This window comes from Schistocerca piceifrons, chromosome 4, assembly GCF_021461385.2.
Source record: "Schistocerca piceifrons isolate TAMUIC-IGC-003096 chromosome 4, iqSchPice1.1, whole genome shotgun sequence".
NCBI lineage: Eukaryota > Metazoa > Arthropoda > Insecta > Orthoptera > Acrididae > Schistocerca > Schistocerca piceifrons.
In genome coordinates this window covers 513643058-513669345 of record NC_060141.1, presented here as the reverse complement: position 1 = coordinate 513669345, position 26288 = coordinate 513643058, and the positions used below count along the sequence as shown (strand labels likewise).

The 26288-nt window shown below is 38.4% G+C and overlaps 1 protein-coding gene across 1 annotated transcript in view; it reads right to left on the bottom strand.

Moving 5' to 3' along the window:
- Nucleotides 1–26288, bottom strand: part of LOC124795954 (dynein axonemal heavy chain 6) — a 1096896-nt gene that overhangs the window by 540369 nt on the left and 530239 nt on the right. Inside the window, exons 32-33 of the mRNA XM_047260034.1 lie at nucleotides 23862–24041; nucleotides 16732–17112 (exon numbers count right to left, since the gene is read on the bottom strand). Of these exons, the coding sequence (XP_047115990.1) occupies nucleotides 16732–17112; nucleotides 23862–24041 (561 nt within the window). The remainder of the gene's footprint in view (nucleotides 1–16731; nucleotides 17113–23861; nucleotides 24042–26288) is intronic.

Below are 26288 nucleotides of genomic sequence, written 5' to 3'. Positions count from 1 at the left end.
TACATATGATTTTTGCTCATGTTCCATTATTTCATAAAAATTTACCAGACTTATCAAATCACCTTCATAGACAAGCAGTTTGTTGACAGTGAGCATTTAAACAACCAGTGTTGTGTAAATATGGAAATTTCATGTGAAGGTTTTTCTGGGACAATTTTTTAATAATTTATGAAAATGGTCTAACACAATAACAATGCCTCAAATTACTTTGCTCTGCTATTGGTAATCAGCCAACTCCAGCAAAAGACTGTTTACAACTGGTTTGCAAAATTTAGTCATGGTTGTGTTCTGTCAATGGTGAATTTCGTGAAAGTTGATCGATACTGGTTTTTGTTCCAAAAAATATCAATGCTATGTGCAACATGATTAATGAGGATGAGTATGTGACTTACCATGAGATAGAGGCAACCATGTAGGAGCAAAAACACACAAAATTATGCTCATCGAACTTCCCCATTGCTGCTAGAGGTCAGGATTGTGATCGAGCTCAATAGCACAGCGAGTCAGCTTACAGTACAGTAGTTGTCATGTGTCTGGTCCCTGCCTCTGCTATTCAGAGCCTTGACATGTCATCCACAGCCAAGTTTATGTGAGATACATTGGGTATTTCTGATACATGTCTGTCAGTAGTCTTCCCTAGACTTCATAGCAGTGACAGTGATTTCCAGAAGCTTACAAAAGGCAACCAATGAATACTGTGCTTGAGAACAGCACTCAGAGTGGAACTACATGGTATTATGTTTAGCACATACGTAAACAATCCTGATGATCTTTTTCTTGATCTTTCATGCTACAAGGATTACAAGTTCCCCTTACAAACTGAAGTGACTAACAGCCAACGATGTGATTTTTGCTACACCAAGAGAAAAAATGTGATACTTTACTGATCTTCTGGAGATACATGGAACCTGAGGCATGAACTTTTGGTATCTTTTTCCTTTCTTGTTTTTTCATTTTGTGTCAAAGTTATAATCATTAACAAACTTATTACAGAAACTGAAAAATTTATCACAAATGGAAACCATATGCACTGTTGTTCAAAAAAAGAAACTAAATTTTACCCAACTGACAGGCATAAAACACAATATTTTATCACACCAAATTCCACTGCAAGATAATATACTTATCAAACACTTACTTAGAACAAACTGATCAAAATGTGGTAAAACAGGTGTAAATATTGTGATAACATTGTAAATAGCTACACTACAGTTAAGGTGAAACATTTTTGCCAAATCTGATGTTACTCCTACAATTTTACTATGAAATAACGTTATGCATGATGCTCATAAACTTCCAAAAATTCTTAGAAATGTAGCTTTATCCACGTAGATATCTACAGACATTAGGGGGAGTGATTGTCTGAACAAGGATACTACTCCTACGATTATACAAAGCATGAACTTATATCACGACTGATGCTATAGAGTGCAAAATATGTTTTTTGTTTAACACAGCATTTGAAAATACACAACATATCATGATGTATGCACAATCAACATGACAACCATGTTCAATCATGTTTAAACTGTGTGTTTGTGTATATATATATATATATATATATAAATGGAGGGAAACATTCCATGTAGGAAAAATATATCTAAAAACAAAGATGATGTGACTTACCAAAAGAAAGTGTTGGCAGGTCGACAGACACACAAACATACACACAAAATTCAAGCTTTCGCAACAAACTGTTGCCTCATCAGGAAAGAGGGAAGGAGAGGGAAAGACGAAAGGATGTGGGTTTTAAGGGAGAGGGTAAGGAGTCATTCCAATCCCGGGAGCGGAAAGACTTACCTTGCTTTCGCAACAAACTGTTGCCTCATCAGGAAAGAGGGAAGGAGAGGGAAAGACGAAAGGATGTGGGTTTTAAGGGAGAGGGTAAGGAGTCATTCCAATCCCGGGAGCGGAAAGACTTACCTTAGGGGGAAAAAAGGATGGGTATACACTCGCACACACACACACATATCCATCCACACATATACAAATACAAGCAGACATATTTGAAGACAAAGAGTTTGGGCAGAGATGTCAGTCGAGGCAGAAGTGCAGAGGCAAAGATGTTGTTGAATGACAGGTGAGGTATGAGTGGCGGCAACTTGAAATTAGCGGAGATTGAGGCCTGGTGGATAACGGGAAGAGAGGATATATTGAAGAGCAAGTTCCCATCTCCGGAGTTCGGATAGGTTGGTGTTAGTGGGAAGTATCCAGATAACACGGACGGTGTAACACTGTGCCAAGATGTGCTGGCCGTGCACCAAGGCATGTTTAGCCACAGGGTGATCCTCATTACCAACAAACACTGTCTGCCTGTGTCCGTTCATGCGAATGGACAGTTTGTTGCTGGTCATTCCCACATAGAAAGCTTCACAGTGTAGGCAGGTTAGTTGGTAAATCACGTGGGTGCTTTCACACGTGGCTCTGCCATTGATCGTGTACACCTTCCGGGTTACAGGACTGGAGTGGGTGATGGTGGGAGGGTGCATGGGACAGGTTTTACACCGGGGGCGGTTACAAGGGTAGGAGCCAGAGGGTAGGGAAAGTGGTAAAGTGGTTTGGGGATTCCATAGGGATGAACTAAGAGGTTACGAAGGTTAGGTGGATGGCGGAAAGACACACACACACACACACACACACACACACACACACACACACACATATATATATATATACATATATATATATATATATATGTGTGTGTGTGTGTGGATGGATATGTGTGTGTGTGCACGCGAGTGTATACCGTTGGTTGCGAAAGATAGAATTTTGTGTGTGTCTATATATATATATATATATATATATATATATATATATATATATATATATATATATATATATATATATATATATGCAGAGGGAATGTAAATAAAACTTAATGGGGTCGTTGTGGGGATGTTGTGAGGCTGACATGGTATTAGAAGGTGGAAAGTGTGACATGAGGCTGAAATGAAAATGAAAATAAAAATGTATGGGGAGAGATAAAGGTGGACTAGAAAGCAACTGGAGATCTGGTGTGAAAAAAGGCGAAAAAGTGTTGGTAAAAGCTGAGCTATGTTGATTCTGTGGTGAACTTGGGTTGGTAAACAGCGATGTGCACAAAGGTTAGGTGGTTGTGTTGCCGCCAAAACATGTTAAAGGGTGGAGAAATTCGGGAAAATTCCGAAAAAACTGCGTGCAAATGTATTAAAAGGAGTGGTTTTGTGGTGGCAGATTATGAAAATGAGGCTAACAATTGTCTGACGAAGAAATAATGACGTTAAAATCTGTGGGAAGCGGCTAAAAATGATCAGTGATGTGGGAAAAATGGAAATGGAAATAAAGCGAAAGTTATTAGAACTAGCCAAAATGGTTGTTTAATAGGTGAAAGGAACTGTTTGTGAACTGGAAATGGTGGATTTTATAGCAGCGGTAGTACCGAAAGCGGAAAAAACATTTTTTGGTTATGGTTTGGAACTGGGTTATGTATTATTGAGTATATATAGGCGGGATAAAATTGTATGGTAGATTACGGTAAAAAGCAGAAGCTGAATACAGAGTGAAACTACTTGCAAAAACAGAAAGAGAGAATAAGATGACAGAAAAGATTTCGAAATGCAACAGTGACAATAACAAACATGATTGTTGGGTTCAAATTAATGATATGAATGTTCATGAACCACGGGCAACGTATGAGTGGCCAAGTAAGTGGTCCCAACAGTTGGGATACCAGTTACTTTGGAAGAAGGCTGGGCATCTCGGACATATTCTGAGTCGTGGCCACCTTTGTGCTCATACGGCAAAGTCTACCAAATCCACCGGTTAGTCCGTCAACCATTAGGGGTAAAACCCAATGGGACTCGGGGCAAGTAAGGCTAGCAACCTGCTTCCCTGGTACTTTAAATATGATGCTGGCAACAATCAGAGCAAAATGCCACGGACCTTTGGAGGTGACGGACCTTTGGAGGTGACGGAGTCCCACTTCTAACTGACAAACCAGGGACTCCTAAGATACGACTTGGTAAACAAATAGTGATGAGATGGGGAGCTATTAATATCAATGGGGGCTACTCTGCGAAGAAGGTAGAGCTGGCAGAGGCTGCAAGTAAGATGGGGCTCGACGTTTTAGCTGTTAGTGACATTCGGGTAAGGGGTGAGAAAGAAGAGGAAGTGGGAGAATAAAAGGTCTACCTGTCAGGAGTCAAAGCAGGAATAGTACAATGGGGTGTAGGGCTTTACATCAGGAAAGAAATTGAACCCAGCGTAGTTGCAATAAGGTATGTAAGCGAACGACTGATGTGGATAGATTTGACAGTGTCTAGCAAGAAAATTAGGATTGTGTCAGTATATTCGCATTGTGAAGGGACAGATCAAGATAAGATGGATAGTTTTTATGAGGCACTCAGTGATGTAGTTGTTAGAGTACAGGACAAGGACAGTGTTCTGCTCATGGGTGATTTTAATGCCAGGACTGGAAATCGAACAGAAGGGTACGAAAAGGTTATGGGTAAACTTGGAGAGGATATGGAGGCCAACAGGAACGGGAAACAACTCTTGAATTTCTGTGCCAGTATGGGCTTAGTAATCACAAACTCCTTTTTTAAACATAAGAACATTCACCGGTTTACTTGGGAAGGCAGGGGAACCAGATCTGTCATTGACTATATAATAACAGATCAGGAATTCAGGAAGGCTGTGAGGGACACACGTGTATTCAGGGGATTCTTTGATGACACTGATCATTATTTAATCTGCAGTGAAATTGGGATTGTGAGGCTGAAAGTGCAGGAGGTCAGGCCCATATGTAGGAGGATAAGAGTGGAGAAACTTCAGGATAAGGAAATCAGGCACAAGTACATAACAACGATCTCAGAAAGGTACCAGTTAGTTGAATGTAGTCAATTACAGTCATTGGAAAAGGAATGGACAAGGTACAGGGACACAGTACTAGAAGTGGCTAAAGAATGTCTTGGAACAGCAGTGTGTAAAAGTAAGATGAAGCAAACAGCTTGGTGGAATGACACAGTCAAGGAAGCCTGTAAAAGGAAAAAGAAGGCATATCAAAAATTGCTACATACTAGAACTCAAGTAGACAGAGAAAGTTATGTTGAAGAAAGAAACAAAGCCAAACAGATAATTGCAGCATCCAAGAAGAAATCTTGGGAAGACTTTGGAAACAGGTTGGAGACTATGGGTCAAGCTGCTGGAAAACGATTCTGGAGTGTAATTAGCAGTCTTCAAAAGGGAGGTAAGAAGGAAATGACAAGTATTTTGGACAGGTCAGGAAAACTGCTGGTGAATCCTGTGGATGCCCTGGGCAGATGGAGGGAATATTTTGAAGAGTTGCTCAATGTAGGTGAAAATACGATCAGTAATGTTTCAGATTTCGAGGTAGAATGGGATAGGAATGATGATGGAAATAGGATCACATTGAAGGAACTGGAGAAAATGGTCAATAGATTGCAGTGCAATAAAGCAGCTGGGGTGGATGAAATTAAGTCAGAACTCATCAAATACAGTAGAATGTCAGGTCTTAAATGGCTACACAGGATAGTTGAAATGGCCTGGGAGTCAGGACAGGTTCCATCAGACTGGACAAAAGCAGTAATCACACCAATCTTTAAACATGGAAACAAAAAAGATTGTAACAACTACAGAGGTATCTCTTTAATCAGTGTTGTGGGTAAAAATCTTCTCAGGTATTGTTGAAAGGAAAGTGCGAGTATTAGTTGAGGACCAATTGGATGAAAATCAGTGTGGGTTTAGGCCTCTTAGAGGTTGTCAGGACCAGATCTTTAGCTTATGGCAAATAACGGAGAAGTGTTATGAGTGGAACAGGGAATTGTATCTATACTTTATAGGTCTAGAAAAGGCATATGACCGGGTTCCTAGGAGGAAGTTATTGTCTGTTCTACGAGATTATGGAATAGGAGGCAAACTTTTGCAAGCAATTAAAGGCCTTTACATGGATAGGCAACAGTTAGAGTTGACAGTAAATTGAGTTCATGGTTCAGAGTAGTTTCAGGGGTAAGACAAGGCTGCAACCTATCTCCACCGTTGTTCATATTATTTATGGATCATATGTTGAAAACAATAGACTGGCTGGGTGAGATTAAGATATGTGAACACAAAATAAGCAGTCTTGCATATGCGGATGACTTAGTTGTGATGGCAGATTCGACTGAAAGTTTGCAAAGTAATATTTCAGAGCTAGATCAGAAATGTAAGGACTATGGTATGAAGATTAGCATCTCCAAAACGAAAGTAATGTCAGTGGGAAAGAAATATAAACGGATTGAGTGCCAAATAGGAGGAACAAAGTTAGAACAGGTGGACGGTTTCAAGTACTTAGGATGCATATTCTCACAGGATGGCAACATAGTGAAAGAACTGAAAGCGAGGTGTAGCAAAACTAATGCAGTGAGCGCTCAGCTACGATCTACTCTCTTCTGCAAGAAGGAAGTCAGTACCAAGACTAAGTTATCTGTGCACCGTGCACCGTATCACCAAAATTATATCATTGTAGAAAACATAGTTCAGAAAATGAGATGTCATAAACACTGAAATATGTGAAAAACGGCCGCATTGTGCATGATGTTTAAATTATTACTTCATTCCTACTAACTCCATTCCCAGTATGTTTTGCAGATGGTACAAAAATATGCTGCTGAATGCACCTACAGAGTTATATCATAGTACAACAAGTAGTTCAGGAGATATGAAATCATAAAATTAAGCAATTAAGCAAAAGGGCAGATGCTGCCTGGTATGGTCATAAATTCACAGTTGTAAATAAATACCTGGGCAACATCAGATTTCTCCATTAATATGCAGAGAAATGTTGAATATACCAAATATCATTGTACAACAAGTAGTTCAGGAGATATGAAATCACAAAATTAAGCAAAAGGCCAGATGCTGCCTGGTATGGTCATAAATTCACAGTTGTAAATAAATACCCGGGCAACATCACATTTCTCCACTAATATGCAGAGAAATGTTGAATATACCAACAGCTAATGGAGACGGTAGTAACATCTAGCACAGTTAAGAGATACTTACATAAAGCTTTTGGCCACAACCTTCCTCAGCAAAAGAGAAACAGACGCCATTCATCCCCACAAGCATGGCACACCTCATGCCCATATGACTGCCAACTCTGGGAGCTTGGGCTGTAATACAACTATCACATGGTGTGAAAGCACCAATCTTTTCTTTTTTAACTCTTTTGAACTTGACCATAGAATCCTTTGATTCTCTCCTACAGTAAATATATAAATGATGCTATCACTTTTGCATCCCTCATTTAAAATACAAAATGTTTCACAATTCCTATTCCAGACTAGGGAAAGTAGAGGGGACTTACTAGAAAATTTTTCATAGGGAACCCATGTTCAGAATGTACCACTTGAATGTAACATAAATTCAAATATCAGACCACTTTCAAATTTCCCATTTCATGGTGCATACACAGTAGAGACAATGGCATGTGCCTTTTCATGCTGGGTTATCACAGTGCACAGAACTTTTATATCTGTATTATGACAATCAATATATCAATATTACTTTTGCATGCACTCCCAATAGACATCATGTTCTCTAACCATACATCAGCCTTAGATGCCCTCTAAAATAAGAAAATATATTCCTACCAAAATTAATCAGACAATTAGTTCTCTTCAGTAAATTTGAACTCACTGCACTTTTTCTTTGTCTATTGCAATGAGTATCATTTGGCGACAATAAATCATAAAGAGGTGAACACACATCACATTGTGGGGTGTGTAGATCAGTACAGATTCCTTCAAGCCCTTGACCTATGTTTAATTTTAGCAGTTTCAGCTGTCTCCCAGTGCCACTGACATTAACTATATCATTTGTCTTTGCAGTGTTACCAGAATGAAACAGGAGCAGTACTACTAGTTTTTCCTTAGTAAAGTAATATTTGAAAATAAATCTCTGCATTCTTGTTTTTGCTTTGCTACACTCAGTTTCAATACCTATGCCATTAATGGGGTTCTGGACACTACTTTTGGTGGCACTGATAGTCTTTACACATGACTAAAATTCCTGTGGCATTTTGAGAGGTCTGTTGATAAGATTCTGTTTTGGTAGCCATGTAAAAAACCATGGATCATTACAGGGATTAAAGTAAACAGTGGAGAGAACAGAAAAATGTACCTGTCGGTAACAGTAGAGATCCTGCAGTAGTTACACACTACAAAAACTGCTCAGAATTACTGAGAATATTTATTAAAAAATCAAGGCATATACACATAATGTCAGAAATCAGTAATTCTGACAACAGACTCAAGACTATATCAGATATACTGAAACGAGAGACAGAACAACCTGTCACAGAACAGGACACCATCACTATTGAACTGAATGGCAGGGATATAAATGATGACTCACAAGTTGCAAATATATTTAATAATCATTTCTTAAATACAGTAGAAAGTACAGGGACAAACAGTTCACAAGAAAAATCATAGCAGTATACTGAAAAAGTAGCTCTCATAAAATTCAATCATATGAATGTATTGTCAATTTCTAATTCTGAAATTAAGAAAATTATACATTCTCTCAAAACTAAAAATTCGTCTGGTTTTGGTGGTGTTTCCAACACAGTATTAAAGATCTGTTCCTATATAATGAGCCCAGTCTTATCTGAAATATGCAATGCATCACTAACTCAAGGCGTTTTTCCAGAGATACTGGAATATGCTCTTGACAAGTCCTCTTTAAGAAAAGCGGTAAGAGAGATGTCAATAAGTACCAACCTGTTTCAATGCTCATATCATTTTCCAAAATTTTTCAGAGGGTGATGTATTCTACAATAGTATCTCAGCTTAGAAACAGTAATAGCCTTAGCAATTCACAGTTTGGGTTTCAGAAGAATTGTTCTAATGAGGTTGCCATTTACATGATCATTCATCAAATTTAGCAAGCATTAAATAATAAAATAGTGCTGGTTGGTATTTTCTATGACCTATCTAAAGTATCTGACTATGTGAATCACAGAATTCTCCCAGATGAATTGAAGTTTTATGTGATTGATAGTGTAGCAAATAATTGATAATGTCATATTAAACAAAAGAATGCAGAAAGTTGTATTTAGTAATTCAACCAATATAGTTCACAGATGTAATTCTGACTGGGGAGAAACCATCTATGGGGTTCCCAAAGCTCAATCATAGGATCATTATTGTTCCTCTTGTATGTAAATAATCTTACACCTAAATATAACAAGCAGAATTAGTTCTTTTTGTAGATGACACTGGTCTTGTAATCACACCAAGCATACATATGGAAATAGAGGAAAAATTAAACAGCATTGTTAGAAGTATCGTCAACTGTATTTTCTGCAAATGGTCTCACCCTCAATTTAAAAGAGGCATAACATACAGTATTCTGTTCTGCACATCTATGGGTACAACATCAATGGTAAGTGTAAAATATGGTGAGGAAATAATAAATAGGGTGGAAGCCCTAAAATTTTTAGTTGTCCATACTGATGAGAATTTAAACTGGGAAAAACACATTTTGAAATTTCTAAAACAGTTTAGTTCAGCCACATTTGCACTTAGAATCATTGAAAATCTTGGGGAGAGACAAATCAGTAAGTTGACATGTTTTGGATGTTTTCATTCAATAATGTCATGTGGAATAATGTTCTGGGGTAACTCATATTTAAGAAAGAAAGTCCTCCTTGTTCAAAAATGTGCTGTAAGAAAAATACATGGTGCTCACCCATGATCATTTTGTAAACATCTGTTTAAGTATCTGGGCATTCTGACTACTGATTGACAGTATATTTATTGTCTTATGAACTTTGTTGTAAGTAATCCACCACAGTTAAAAAGGAACAAAGATGTAAATAGTTACAATACCAGAAGGAAAAACGAAATCTATTACTCCACATTAAGTTTGTCATCAGTACAAAAAGAGGTGCACAATACTGCAACTAAAATTTTTGGTCACTTACACAGTGATATACAATGTGTGACAGGCAGCAAAGTAAAATTTGGAAAATATAACAAAAAAATTTCTCCTTGACAACACCTTATGTTCCATAGAAATTATTTCCATTATTGTAATGTCAAAAAGTTGGTGGGTATGAATTAATAACTGAAATCAGTATTTTTTTCATAAAACCCCCCCAGAAATGTTTAGCATGTACCCATATTACAGTGTGAATGGAAAATGACATGGTGTAAATGGTGTAAATGGCTCTGAGCACTATGGGACTCAACTGCTGTGGTCATAAATCCCCTAGAACTTAGAACTACTTAAACCTAACTAACCTAAGGACAGCACACAACACCCAGCCATCACGAGGCAGAGAAAATCCCTGGTCCACATAATTATGATATATCACATGACATGATCCATGGAACATGAATCTCACTAACTTTATTGCATTATGATTGATTTTGTTCTTAGAACATCTTTTGGCACAACACAACCTGATAATGTGTAACAACACAGCTGATGTGATTATCAATAACCATTAATAAAAATAGTAGATTGGAAATTGGGTCCATGGAAAACACTGTACAAAATTACAGTGGAATTGGCATTTGACATGGCTGTTTTTGCAGATGACATTACATTTGATATGCTAAACTTAGCTTTTCCACAGGTACATGACCCATCTGGATAGGATTTGGGAGTAGATGTGTGTGAAAGCATTGACAGATTCAGTTTAGTTGTTACAGCATGGGCTGACATTGGATTGGATATTGACAGGATACTCTTCATACATTGTTAGAAGGGGTGGGTGGAGAACTTAGGACACTGTAGATATGAACAGGTCGTTCTCGATCAGTGCCCACCTGGGAGTAACAGTGCAGACATCGGCACAGGTAGGCAAAAATGTGATGTGCGGGTGGTCTTGCAGCAGGATCATAGTGGTTGTGTTTATATTTTACTGCCCAAGCTCAGGTGGCGAGTGGTGGCCAAGTATGTCATGCATGCGTAGAATGCAAGAATGCATGGAATAATATCTGGTGAGATGTCTACATTACCAATATGAGCCCTTAGGTGAGAGGAAGGGTCTTGCGAGTGCCCCTGCCTGATGAAGCAGCATTGGAAGAGCCTGACATAGGGCTTCTAATCAAGAACTATATTTGGAGGGTTACCTATCTATGAAGACTCATACGCGAAAGGGTCAGACTTGTCATGTCAAAACTTCCAATGAGTATTTTACCACTCATACTTAACATGACTGAAAACCCATATACTAAATTTAAGCTGCTGATACAAACTAGAAGTTACCTATACAAAATTACAAAAACGTGTATTTCCTGGTTTGGCATTTGCATCTCCGAGATGGATACCCCTCCATTCACTATCTGTTGTTACAGTGAGTGGACTGTAGATGATCAGGGGAATGTGGGCTGTCTCATCAAGGCAATACCCATAGAACAATAATCTGTTTTCACAGCTATGTTAACAAAATTACAAAAACGTGTATTTCCTGGTTTGGCATTTGCATCTCCGAGATGGATACCCCTCCATTCACTATCTGTTGTTACAGTGAGTGGACTGTAGATGATCAGGGGAATGTGGGCTGTCTCATCAAGGCAATACTCATAGAACAATAATCTGTTTTCACAGCTATGTTAACAAAGAAGCTAATATTTGTTTTTGGAAGCATTTGCAGTTAATGTTGGGTAACCTTGAGGAACACATTGTTCTAACCAAAAATCTTGCTCCAAAAATTGTTTTGTAAATTGAGTCTCATGGCATAGACAAACACTGAAATAGTGCATACATTTAGTTAGAAATAAAAATGAAACACTTTATGTGACAGACTATGGTTCACTGACATGAAGAAATTGAAGATAATTATTTTCATAAAATGACAGTCACACATTTGATTAACAGCTGCATCCAAAAGAAAAGTCAGGAGCTAAAATTTCATTCCTGGACAAAGAATTGGCTGAATGAAGATGGAAATAAATGGCTACAAGCAGTAGACCTGAAGGACAAGTGGATGTGTGGCAGAATACAGGAAGGGTAAGTGAAGAACAGGGACTAGCAAAGGTCAAGGCCAGGGGCTTATGTTCATGGTTCTGACCCCCCCCCCCCTCCCACCCCTCCCCCTGCCACACATGTACCAACTGCATCTAGCAGCTCTAACCTGCCTTTGCCTTGTTCCTGCATGTTCCCCCAACAAAACTACACCATCCCCCACACCAACCTGCTTTCTTCAGCTCCTTGTCCCATGCTTTCTCCTCACACCCACAACCCACACTATATTGTTGCTCCCATTGGGCACTGTTATAACTCAGTCAGGTCACAGTGGCCAGAGACAGTGGTCTCATGTATGAGAGTTGTGCTTGTGTGAATGTCTGTGTGTGTTCTCTACTTCACAAGAAGGCCTTTTGGCCAAAAGCTAAAATGTATGGTGGTCGTTTTGTTGTGGCTGCCTGTGACTCAATGTATCTGCTGTACAATGAGTAACAATCTATCTGGACTTCCCATAGTGTGTATGTCTTCTGCTAGACAGAGAGTTTTTCTGGCACCGGCAGACATTTTTTGCATCATTAACAGAGAAAATGATTTTGGATAGTAGTTTTCAGCCCACCACTCATATAATATCATTAAGCTGCAATCACAGATATCAGTTTTCCTCTTCTTAGGTTTTTAAACTCTGATGAACTGTGCATGGTACTCCTCAGATACACTGACAATAGGAAGGACTCCTGCCTTATGTTACACTTTGTGTAAGTACCGGATGAATGTGTGTGGATCACGGCACTATCAAATGTTATGTTTAATTAATGTAAATGGCACACAAATAATACACATTTGGGACACTGTATTGGTATTTCATATTTTTACAAAATTTACAAGAAACAAAATTAATTTTGATGTTTTGGAAATCCCGTTTTTAATTAAAAAATGGTTCAAATGGCTCTGAGCACTATGGGACTTAACTTCTGAGGTCATCAGTCCCCTAGAACTTAGAACTACTTAAACCTAACTAACCTAAGGACATCACACACATCCATGCCCGAGGCAGGATTCGAACCTGCGACCGTAGCAGTCGCACGGTTCCAGACTGTAGCGCCTAGAACCGCTTGGCCACCCTGGCCATTTTTAATTAAATGTACTTCTTATCAATCTGGAAAGAGCATTCTGGATAAAAGATAACTGTACTTCTCTATGTATATTAAATTATGTTTTGACCACTTTCAAGTGGCAATTCAGTACTCCTCTCACAAATCAGCGACAAGGCAAGAGTGCACTGTGTCACACAGTGTGAGAATTCAGGGCTGTACACCTGGCAGTTTTAAGTGCAAAAATCATGCAAAAATTGTTATACTTCTTATTTACTCTTGACCAATTTCCAGCTCATGTCAGTAGCTGAAATTCTGCAGATGATGATTTTGCTAAGTTGACTAACAGCAGGAAAAAATCAAAACTTGTTTCAAGATGACAAGTCTGACCTTTTGCTTTTTAATAAAATATTCAGCATATTGGGCAAGTGATTGCTAGTCACTGCAGATGTATCATCCACAGGTGGCTAGACCACTTTTTTAACATGACAGTTTGGTAACTATAAGAGATGAAGTAGTGTTGGTAGACAGTGGATTTTATATGGATGATGTCTTTATGGAGCCAGCAGGAAGATTAGATTAGATTAGATTAGATTAATACTAGTTCCATGGATCATGAATACGATATTTCGTAATGATGTGGAACGAGTCGAATTTTCTAATACATGACATAATTAGGTTAATTTAACAACATACTTAAGTTAATATAACAACTTTATTTTTTTTGTGTTTTTTGTTTTTCTTTACTTTTTATTTTTATTTTTTTTATTTTTTAAATATTTTTTTCTTTTTTTTCTTAATTTATATCTAAAAATTCCTCTATGGAGTAGAAGGAGTTGTCATTCAGAAATTCTTTTAATTTCTTCTTAAATACTTGTTGGTTATCTGTCAGACTTTTGATACTATTTGGTAAGTGACCAAAGACTTTAGTGCCAGTATAATTCACCCCTTTCTGTGCCAAAGTTAGATTTAATCTTGAATAGTGAAGATCGTCCTTTCTCCTAGTATTGTAGTTATGCACACTGCTATTACTTTTGAATTGGGTTTGGTTGTTAATAACAAATTTCATAAGAGAGTATATATACTGAGAAGCTACTGTGAATATCCCTAGATCCTTAAATAAATGTCTGCAGGATGATCTTGGGTGGACTCCAGCTATTATTCTGATTACACGCTTTTGTGCAATAAATACTTTATTCCTCAGTGATGAATTCCCCCAAAATATGATGCCATATGAAAGCAATGAGTGAAAATAGGCGCAGTAAGCTAATTTATTAAGATGTTTATCACCAAAATTTGCAATGACCCTTATTGCATAAGTAGCTGAACTCAAACGTTTCAGCAGATCATCAATGTGTTTCTTCCAATTTAATCTCTCATCAATGGACACACCTAAAAATTTGGAATATTCTACCTTAGCTATATGCTTCTGATTAAGGTCTATATTTATTAATGGCGTCATACCATTCCCTGTACGGAACTGTATGTACTGTGTCTTATCAAAATTCAGTGAGAGTCCGTTTACAAGGAACCACTTAGTAATTTTCTGAAAGACAGTATTGACAATTTCATCAGTTAATTCTTGTTTGTCAGGTGTGATTACCATACTTGTATCATCAGCAAAGAGAACTAACTTTGCCTCTTCATGAATATAGAATGGCAAGTCATTAATATATAATAAAAACAACAAAGGACCCAAGAGTGACCCTTGTGGAACCCCATTCTTGATAGTTCCCCAGTTTGAGGAATGTGCTGATCTTTGCATGTTACGAGAACTACTTATTTCAACTTTCTGCACTCTTCCAGTTAGGTACGAATTAAACCATTTGTGCACTGTCCCACTCATGCCACAATACTTGAGCTTGTCTAGCAGAATTTCATGATTTACACAATCAAAAGCCTTTGAGAGATCACAAAAAATCCCAATGGGTGGTGTTCGGTTATTCAGATCATTCAAAATTTGACTGGTGAAAGCATATATGGCATTTTCTGTTGAAAAACCTTTCTGGAAACCAAACTGACATTTTGTTAGTACTTCATTTTTACAGATATGTGAAGCTACTCTTGAATACATTACTTTCTCAAAAATTTTGGATAAAGCTGTTAGAAGGGAGATTGGACGGTAATTGTTGACATCAGATCTATCCCCCTTTTTATGTAAAGGTATAACAATAGCATATTTCAGTCTATCAGGGAAAATGCCCTGTTCCAGAGAGCTATTACACAGGTGGCTGAGAATCTTACTTATCTGTTGAGAACAAGCTTTTAGTATTTTGCTGGAAATGCCATCAATTCCATGTGAGTTTTTGCTTTTAAGCAAGTTTATTATTTTCCTAATTTCAGAGGGAGAAGTGGGTGAGATTTCAATTGTATCAAATTGCATAGGTATGGCCTCTTCCATTAACAGCCTAGCATCTTCTAATGAACACCTGGATCCTACTATATCCACAACATTTAGAAAATGATTATTAAAAATATTTTCAACTTCTGACTTTTTGTTCGTAAAGTTTTCATTCAATTTGATGGTAATACTGTCTTCCTCTGCTCTTGGTTGACCTGTTTCTCTTTTAATAATATTCCAAATTGTTTTAATTTTATTATCAGAGTTGCTGATTTCAGACATGATACACATACTCCTGGATTTTTTAATAACTTTTCTTAATATAACACAGTAGTTTTTATAATTTTTGATAGTTTCTGGGTCACTACTCTTTCTTGCTGTCAGATACATTTCTCTTTTCCAGTTACAAGATATTTTTATACCCTTAGTAAGCCATGGTTTGTTACAAGGTTTCTTACGAGTATTTTTTAACTATTTTCTTGGGGAAGCAGTTTTCAAATGCATTTACAAAAATGTCATGAAATAAATTATATTTTAAATTGGCATCAGGTTCACGGTACACCTCATCCCAGTCTAACTGCTGTAGGCTTTCCCTGGAATTTGCAATTGTTAAATCGTTGACTGAACGTACTACTTTGGAGGACTGTTTAGTATTGCTGAATGGAGCTATGTCATATATTGTAACTAGCTGTGCACCATGATCAGAAAGACCATTCTCAACAGGCTGAGCATTTATCTGGTTAAACTTATCTTGGTCTATAAAGAAGTTATCTATCAGTGAGCTGCTATCCTTTACCACCCGAGTAGGAAAATCAATAACGGGTGTCAAATTGAAAGAACCGAGTAATACTTCAAGGTCATTTTTCCTATTACCCTCTTTCAGAGAAGGTGGAGGACAATGCTCTGGAAGCAGGCATACTAAGCTAAAAAGGAGCCACTGTTTGGCTAAGGTTCATTCAAGATATCTTCATGACATACACCCAGGCCAAGATGTTTTAGCCTACTTTCCCTACAGTATCAACATCTTCTGTCCTATTTATTACATATGACTCTCTTCAATTCAGCACACCAGGTAGCAGATGTTTCTTTTTGTTAATTTAATTCTTGACTTGTTTCACAATGCAAATGATTTTTCTTCATGGTGGGATCCACAGAATGTCATGGATGAATGAATGAATCAGTGCATATCACTAGGAAACAAGACTTATGTTGTATCTTAATAACATTGTTTATGTGCATTTATGAAGAAAGAATGGTGCTAAGATCTATTAAATATATCAAGAAAGCTGTGTACTTGCTGAGAGTTGCTTTGTAAGAAAATGCTGTCCTGTTTTAACACACCTGTGCTATTGCATGGTTGCAGTTTTTCTTAACAAAGGTCAGTCCTTTGTCAACATAACCTTCATACAACTGCCTGACATAATCTTTAAGCTCAGGTGGCATTGGTGCACCAAGATTCTTCAGCCAAGTGTTTACATATGGCATATACTGCAATTCTTCAGGATCTATATAGACCATCCCACAGCGACTGACTGTAGCAGGGGAGGCCTGTGCTAAATCTTGCACCTCGAAGACCATGTGGACCCAAGGTGTGAGTTTTATACGTTCTGAGTTTGCCAAACATAACATTTTGTTGTCATCTAGGACAGTATTCATATTCTCAATCCAGACTGCATCTACTGGACCATCACAGATTACCCACTGATGTATTTCATCTTCACACTGTGAACATACAAAATATTTGGAAAAATTGTTGGTTAGTTCACAAAAAAGTAAGTAGAAGAAAACATATGATGGTAAGAAACAGAACTGAACAGACACAATGTATCAGTATCTTACATCATTTAAACAAAGAGACAGTTTATATACAACAAGAAGGACAAATTGTACATAACTGAAAGCAACACACAATTCCATGTTTTTCATAATATGAGAAATTAAGAAAAATCTTGAAATTTGACAGGCTTTTCTGCAATTTGGTGTCTCTTGATTCCATACCAGTTATGACACAAAATTTGGCATTGCAATTTCCTTCAAACTGTAACAGTTACAGTTTCCAATAAGTGTATTGTTGGAGTGATCAATTTTTCTTATTGCACATAAGGAAGCACTATGCCCAGCAATCTTTATTGTGTTTTCCAAGAGCAAATTTCAGAAGTCCTGTAGTGGTTCACAGTTTTTTTGGCATCACTTCACATGATAAAGTAAACATGCTACACTGAAAGATTCAGAATCCAAAGATAAACACTAGCTTCTTGTTGATTACCTGGACTCAGACTATTTTGTTTGCAAAATCATTTCTTCCACTGCTGAGTGACAGGTAACAAGTTATCTTGGGATCATTTCTTATTCGTTTCACTTCCGTAATTTTTCAACACAGCAAATTTTATGTTTCAAACAACATTGAGTTTAGGTGTAAATCAGATCACATGCCGTGTTTGTAGACGAAATTTGAGAGAGGAATCTCCTTCAGCCACATTGTTAATTATTTACTTAACTTGCAAATGATGTCAGTATCCAAGGGTGGCAATAACTATATAGTCTCAGTAGGTCCTGGGTTGTTGAAGTGATGTGGCAGAAGCTTAGCAACAAATTTCCAGATTACGATGTGCTATTTTCATTTAACACAAATCAATTCACAGTTACACACACTGTCCAAAATCACAAGGCAAATATAAACTCCAAATGCACATAAAAGTTATTAACAAATCCATTGTTTTTCTAATCAGAACAAAACGAAAATCTTCACATCCTGTTCTCTCTCTGTGATACAGAATAGAGTCTGATGGAATTGGCTACAAGCAAGAATAGTATATACCTTGGGAATTGTTCTGGAAGCTTCCAGGAAGTTCTATATATTTGATTACTATCAAAGTAACTTTTTCTTAGCTATAAATTTACATTCCCTAAATATAAAATCTTTTACATATTTATGAAAATAACAGGTAATAACAGTACTGTAAAATAGGAGTGAATATTTCTAAAGTTATTGGTTTTCTTTTAAATTGGTAAATTAATCAGATATTGATTGTAAATCAGTAACTACATAAATACAACACAGGAAAAGATAGGTTGCTACATTTTGTAAAGAAGACACATTAAGTTGCTGAGAGGTACAATTAAAAGACACTTATGTAAAGCTTTCAGCCAACGACTTCATCAACAAAAAAGAAACACACACCATTCATAAGTGCAAGCAAGCACACACCATGCACACATGATAGCCAACTCTACAGCTTGGACCAAAATGCAACTATCATGTGGGAGACAAGCAACAATCTGGAGGGGCAGGAAAGAGGAAGGGATAGTAGTGTACAGGTGGGGGGAGAGATGAATTCTGTCTGGCAGAGTGTGCACGGACTTGAATGCCAACAGGTGCATGATCAGGAGGTTGTGCGACAGGGAGTCCCATAATCCCTCAACCTACTGACTCCGTGCCTGTTGTCTTTCTTGTCCCTGCAGACTCTACCACAGAGCATTCGTCTACCTCACTCATCAGTACACTACCATCACTGCCACTTCTCCACCCCCTCCAGATTGCTGCTTACATCCCACATGGTAGATGGATTCTGGTCGAGTCAGGTGTGCGTGAGGTGTACTTGCTTGTGTGTATGAATGGTAGGTGTTTCTCTTTTGTTGATGAAGTCTGTGGCCAAAAGCTTTATATAACTGTCTTTTAATTGTGCCTTGCTGTAACTTAACATGTCTTCTTTAAGATAAGTAGAAATCTATTTTTCCTGCAAAGTTGATATTCCTACATGGATTTCCCATTGTCTCACAATAAAAAATGCAGACATATGATTTGAATGACTTAAAATATTTTGCAAAATAAGAATAAGTGATAATATTCTGTTTCATATGTCTTCACTAACATTTATGGGGAAACTAATTTTCATGGTATAATATAGAACAATAATTAATTATTGATATATAAAAGAAAAAAATATGTAAGTAATATCAAACTTTACTAAGCCCAAAATCATGAATTAAATAATTGAAAAATGAAAATGAGTTCAAATATGGCCAAAACAGGCGGTATTATATATTTATGTTTGTGGGGAAGATATTCCAAAAGGGCTAATCTATTTAAAGACACAAATATTAATATCTGAAAAACATTGTGATATATGCTTTTGTTATTTGATTAATACTCAATGCAACAAAACATCAATTTTCTTGGGATAAGATAACTGCAAATATTCCTCACAACTGGCAAAATAGTACAGGTCATAAATACAGCCATAAAAGACCACCTGGGTCAATAGCTGGATATGTTAGAAAAAACAAGGTTGCAGGCAAAAGACATTACAGAGTTATTATGCTGCTTATACATAATCAGTTGTTAAAACCATGAAAATAGAAATCTGGTGTTTCCATCTAACAAACCTTAACATGCAGTCTCACACCGCCGCAGTCGGACTCTGCAGACGATCCATCCTCGATCCAGTACAAATACGTGCTCCCATCAACCTCACCACACGCCTCTTCTGCCAAAGACTGTTCGCCACCATTAGCTGGTTTCCCGACCTCGCCCCCTGTTTCATGCTGCGCAGGTTTAGCCCCCTCACCTCCAATGTCAGAGACACACATAAACCTACTATCAGTTTGTCCAGCAGCGTGCCGCCGCACCAAGTGATCGACATTTCTATAGTGATGCTCGATGACTGAGTGCTCATTCTTTTGACAGATACCGAGGTTCCGCCATCAGACGGTCCCTTACACATCAACATTGCACACATCAACATTGAGCATCTCTATGTGCTTTCATTTCTATGGATGGCTCGAACCACAAACACGCATCCACTATGCTGTAGACCGCCCCACGCGCTTACTCCCAGGTCAGCCGCCATCTCATCCGGCCACAGTGGCTGATTGACTATGAAGTGAACCTGCCTCTCGCTGTCCCGTCTGCACAACCCACCTTGTTTGAGATGGAAGTACCTATGGTGCACCTGCCTACACGCATGATTTCCACCGACATCGATGCCCACATGCCCTCACCCTTGGACATCTGTAGTACTCCGTACTGCGGGGGGAGGGGGGGAGGTTGTGGCTTTGATAGTTCATATCAACCACGAAACTTAATATCTGTGATTTCTATGTGCTCTGTCGAGCCTCCATCTTAACATTACTTTAGTCAGTTCTTTGTTATACTTCATTCTGTATGGACGCAGTGTCAAGTGTAAACAAATACGAGCTACGACATATATGGGAATTAAGTTTTCTATATCCCGATTACCGATCCCATCCCCATACACTACAATTACTCACAGTAAAACACCTAAGTACCAGGGTGTAACACTTCATAGAATTCAGTTCCTCAGAAAGCACATAACACAAACAGCCAAAAAATTGAAAACAAGAAACATCGTTCAAAAGCTATGAAATACACACAGGAGAGCATTGGCATCCACCCTATGTTCTTGTGCTCTTAGTCTTTTCTTCTTAACCACTGAATATTGTGCTCGAGTTTTGCTAAACAGTCGATATGCACAAATAATAGGTGTCCACCAAAATAATTCCTTAAAAATGATTGCTGGTGTTATCAAATCAACACCTACAGAATGTCTGCCAGTACAAACCCACATTCCATCCCCTCAACTATGATACATAAATTACAAAAAATTATGGCTAATAAAAATCTGCCAGTTGATCAACACGTCAGTGATACAAAGTTAGTTAGTTAGTTGTTTGTGTGTTCCATTGACCAATCGCACGGTACGGTAGCCATTATGATGTGGAATGTGTCAAGTGCACAAGAAATGTACATATTAAACAAGGTGTTAAAGATTAATATTTCTATTATTTACACCATTCCCTGAAATGGCACAACATGCATATACTACATTTATATATTTATTTTCTCCTATTCAAGAATTCATCTATGGTATAGAAGGAGTTGTCAAGAAGATATGATTTCAGTTTATTTTTGAAGCTGTTACTGCTGTCTGTCAGACATTTTATTTCATCTGGCAATTTGTCAAAAGTCTTTATAGCAGCATATTTTACCCCTTTCTGTGCCAAAGATAGGTTGAGTAAAAAATTGTATAAGTCTTTCTTCTTTCTGGTATTATAATCATGAATGTCACTGTTGTTTTTAAACTGATCCTTGTTGTTGAGAAGAAATTTCATTAGTGAGTAAATGTACTGAGAGGCTGTTGTAAGAACTCACAATCTTTTAAAAAGATGCCTACAAGATGTGTGACTATGAACCCCACACATTATTCTAACCACTTTCTTTTGAGCAGTGAATACTTTTTGACAAGTGTTGAGTTACCCCAAAATATTATTCTGTATGACATCAGAGAGTGAAAGTATGCAAAGTATGTTAGCTTACTAATTCCCATATCCTCAAAATTGGCAATTATTCTGATTGCAAAAGTTGCTGAACATAGTCACTTTAGAAGATCCAAAATATGAATTTTCCTTTTAAGATTCTCACCTATATGTATACCCAAGAACTTAGTATGCTGTACCCTGTCATCATAGCTGACTCCATTCTAGATGGCCACTAACAATAACAGCAAGGGATTCTGTGGAAGATGAGTTCCACCTTACTAACGTATGGACTGAAGAATGGCCTGGATGACAAAAGAAACAACTTGCCTTGTATCACCCAAAAACCACCACAATTTGACTTGACGCACAAAACATGGTCAATGCTAAACAAATTTGATAGCCAACAAGGCAGTTGTACATATTTTTTCATAAGTGGAGTAGTCAAGTGAGGCAACCATTCCCATTACGTGATTGTGGGGAGCCACAGGCCATCAGACACATCACAAAAGAAGACTCCAGAAGACCAGACAATGGTAGATCAGAAGACTTCATGCTGGCACTTGAAAGTCAATAGATTACATATATGCTGGAGATGTTTCTCTGTAAGATTTGAAGTTGTCAATATTATACTCTACACACGTAACTTTTTTTTTCCAATTTGTCAGAAAGCCATGTAATAAGTATAGTGAAGCACCAAAGAAACTGGTATAGGCATGCATATTCAAAATACAGAGACACGTAAACAGGCAGAATACACCACTGTGGTCAGTAACACCTATATAAGACAAGAGGTGTCTGGCGAGGGGACACAGTATCTCTGACCATTTTATGGGTGTACTGTGAATATCGGGAATCAGGTGAAACATCAAATCTCTGACATCGCAAAAAGATCCTGCAAGAACAGGACCAACAATGCCCGAAGAGAATTGTTCAACGTGAGGGAAGTGCAACCCTTCCGCAAAATGCAGCAGATTTCAATTCTGGGCCATCAACAAGTGTCAGCATGTCAACCATTCGATGAAACATCATTGATATGGGCTATCAGAGCCAAGGGGCCACTCGTGTACCCTTGATAACTGCACAACGTGTAACTTTATGCCTCACCTGGGTTCGTCAACACTGACACTGGACTGCTGATGACTGGAAACATGTTGGCTAGTCAGGTGGGTCTCATTTCAAATTGTATCCAGTGGATGGATGTGTCTGGGTATAGAGACAATCTCATGAATCCATGGACCATGCATTTCAGCAGAGAACTGTTCAAGCTGGTGGAGGCTCTGTAATGGTGTAAGGTGTGTGCAGTTTGAGTGATACTGAACCCCTGATATGTCTAGATATGGCTCTGAGAGGTGACACAAATGTAACCACCCTGTCTGATCACCTGCATCCATTCATGTCCACTTGGGCAATTCCAGCAGGACAATGCAACACCCTACTTGTCCAGAATTGCTACAGAGTGGCTCCAGGAATACTCTTCTGAGTTTAAACACTTCCGCTGGTCACCAAACTCACCAGACATGAACGTTACTGAGCATATCTGGGATGTCTTACAATGTGCTGTTCAGAAGAGATCTTCACCCTCTTGTACTCTTATAGATTTATGGAAGCCCTACAGGATTCATGGTGTTAATTCCCTCCAGTACTGCTTCAGACATTAGTAGAGTCCACACCACATTGTGTTGCAGCACTTCTGCATGATCATGGGGCCCTACACGATATCAGGCCTGTGTACCAGTATCTTTAGCTATTCAGTGTAAACAAATTCTGGATCAAATACTTAAAAAATGAAGTATGTCAGGGCTTGTAAATAAAGGTGGTAGTACCACAGGTAAAATAATTTGCCATGCTTTTATTATTACTTCTTTGAGGTACTTCTTATATGAAGTTCATCAGCAGCCAATCCTACACCATAAAAGATGTTACATGGAGCTCTCAACAACATATAAAGTGCAAAGGAGGACCTCATAGTACCATATCATGCGTGTTGTCAATGAAGATGATGTATAGCAATGTCAATAACAAAATATGTTAAGATCTCATGCACAGCTCTAGTTTTCAGTCGGAGACTAATATCTGCTCAAGACGTGTTTACTCTTGTATCAGAACTAAAAGACAATAGTATCTGCCATCATAATTTTTTTCCACTTTTAAAACTGCTAAATTATTGTGAGACAGTAGCAACATACCTGAACAGCAGTGCGAACCATGATTCCTAAGAGGCCATCTCTCCATTCCATTGTTAGTAAATTCACTTCACCATAAAGCTCTCCTAAAGTTACAGATTTGGGATTTAATACATATGTTATTACAGGCCGATAAACAGGCCCTGGTACACCATCAGCATGTAGTCTAGTGAGGGTATCTTTCAGTACCTTAAAAAAGGACATAAATTACATGTTTTTTTTCTCAAAGAAGCAATTACTATTAAGTCCAATTTATTGCAAACTTAGAACTTTATCGTTGCAAAATATGTTACACACACACACACACACACACACACACACACACACACACACACACACACACACGGGAGAGAGGTGGAGAGAGAGAGAGAGAGAGAGAGAGGGAGAGAGAGAGAGAGAGAGGGAGAGGGAGGGAGGGAAAAAGAGAGAGCAATGGTCTAAGAGATTTTAATTATTCTTTTGTCATTTCCCTATATATATATATATATATATATATATATATATATATATAATGGAAGGAAACATTCCACATGGGAAAAATTATATATAAAAACAAAGATGAGGTGACTTACCGAACAAAAGCGCTGGCTGGTCGATAGACACACAAACAAACACAAACATACACACAAAATTCAAGCTTTCGCAACAAACTGTTGCCTCATCAGGAAAGAGGGAAGGAGAGGGGAAGACGAAAGGAAGTGGGTTTTAAAGGAGAGAGTAAGGAGTCATTCCAATCCCGGGAGCGGAAAGACTTACCTTAGGGGGAAAGAAGGACGGAAGGACAGGTATACCTGTCCTTCTTTCCCCCTAAGGTAAGTCTTTCCGCTCCCGGGATTGGAATGACTCCTTACCCTCTCCTTTAAAACCCACTTCCTTTCGTCTTCCCCTCTCCTTCCCTCTTTCCTGATGAGGCAACAGTTTGTTGCGAAAGCTTGAATTTTGTGTGTATGTTTGTGTTTGTTTGTGTGTCTATCGACCAGCCAGCGCTTTTGTTCGGTAAGTCACCTCATCTTTGTTTTTTTATATATATATATATATATATATATATATATATATATAAAAACAAAGATGAGGTGACTTACCGAACAAAAGCGCTGGCAGGTCGATAGACACACAAACAAACACAAACACACACACAGAATTCAAGCTTTCGCAACAAACTGTTGCCTCATCAGGAAAGAGGGAAGGAGAGGGGAAGACGAAAGGAAGTGGGTTTTAAGGGAGAGGGTAAGGAGTCATTCCAATCCCGGGAGCGGAAAGACTTACCTTAGGGGGAAAAAAGGACAGGTATACACTCGCACACACACACATATCCATCCACACATACAGACACAAGCAGACATATTTAAAGGTCTTTAAATATGTCTGCTTGTGTCTGTATGTGTGGATGGATATGTGTGTGTGTGCGAGTGTATACCTGTCCTTTTTTCCCCCTAAGGTAAGTCTTTCCGCTCCCGGGATTGGAATGACTCCTTACCCTCTCCCTTAAAACCCACTTCCTTTCGTCTTCCCCTCTCCTTCCCTCTTTCCTGATGAGGCAACAGTTTGTTGCGAAAGCTTGAATTTTGTGTGTGTGTTTGTGTTTGTTTGTGTGTCTATCGACCTGCCAGCGCTTTTGTTCGGTAAGTCACCTCATCTTTGTTTTTATATATAATTTTTCCCACGTGGAATGTTTCCTTCCATTATATATATATATATATATATATATATATATATATATATATATATATATATATATATATAGAGGAAAACATTCCACGCGGGAAAAATATATTTGAAAACAAAGATGATGTGACTTACCATACGAAAGTGCTGGCAGGTCGATAGAAACACAAACAAACACAAACATACACACAAAATTCAAGCTTTCGCAACAAACTGTTGCCTCATCAGGAAAGAGGGAAGGATGAAAGGATGTGGGTTTTAAGGGAGAGGGTAAGGAGTCATTCCAATCCCGGGAGCAGAAAGACTTACCTTAGGGGAAAAAAGGACGGGTATACACTCACACGCACACACATATCCATCCACACATATACAGACACAAGCAGACATATTTAAATATAATATAATATAAAAAATCCAGTTCCCGGTCGGCAGAATCCACCGCCTCCTGCACAAGGGAAACTATGCCGTCATGGAGTACCTCGCGGCTGAGGTGCTCGAGCTGGCCGGAAACGCGGCCCGTGACAACAAGAAGATGTGCATCATCCCGCGCCACCTGCAGCTTGCCATCCACAATGACGAGGAGCTCAACAAGCTCCTGTCGGGCGTCACCATCGCACAGGGTGGTGTCCTGCCCAACATCCAGGCCGTCCTGCTGCCAAAGAAGACCGAGAAGAAGGCCTAAAAGAGGCCAGGCAATCGGCATGCGGACCCACCCAGCAGCGCTGCGTGCTCCCCTGCACGCAACGCGCTTTGCCGGCTCGGCTCGGCTTG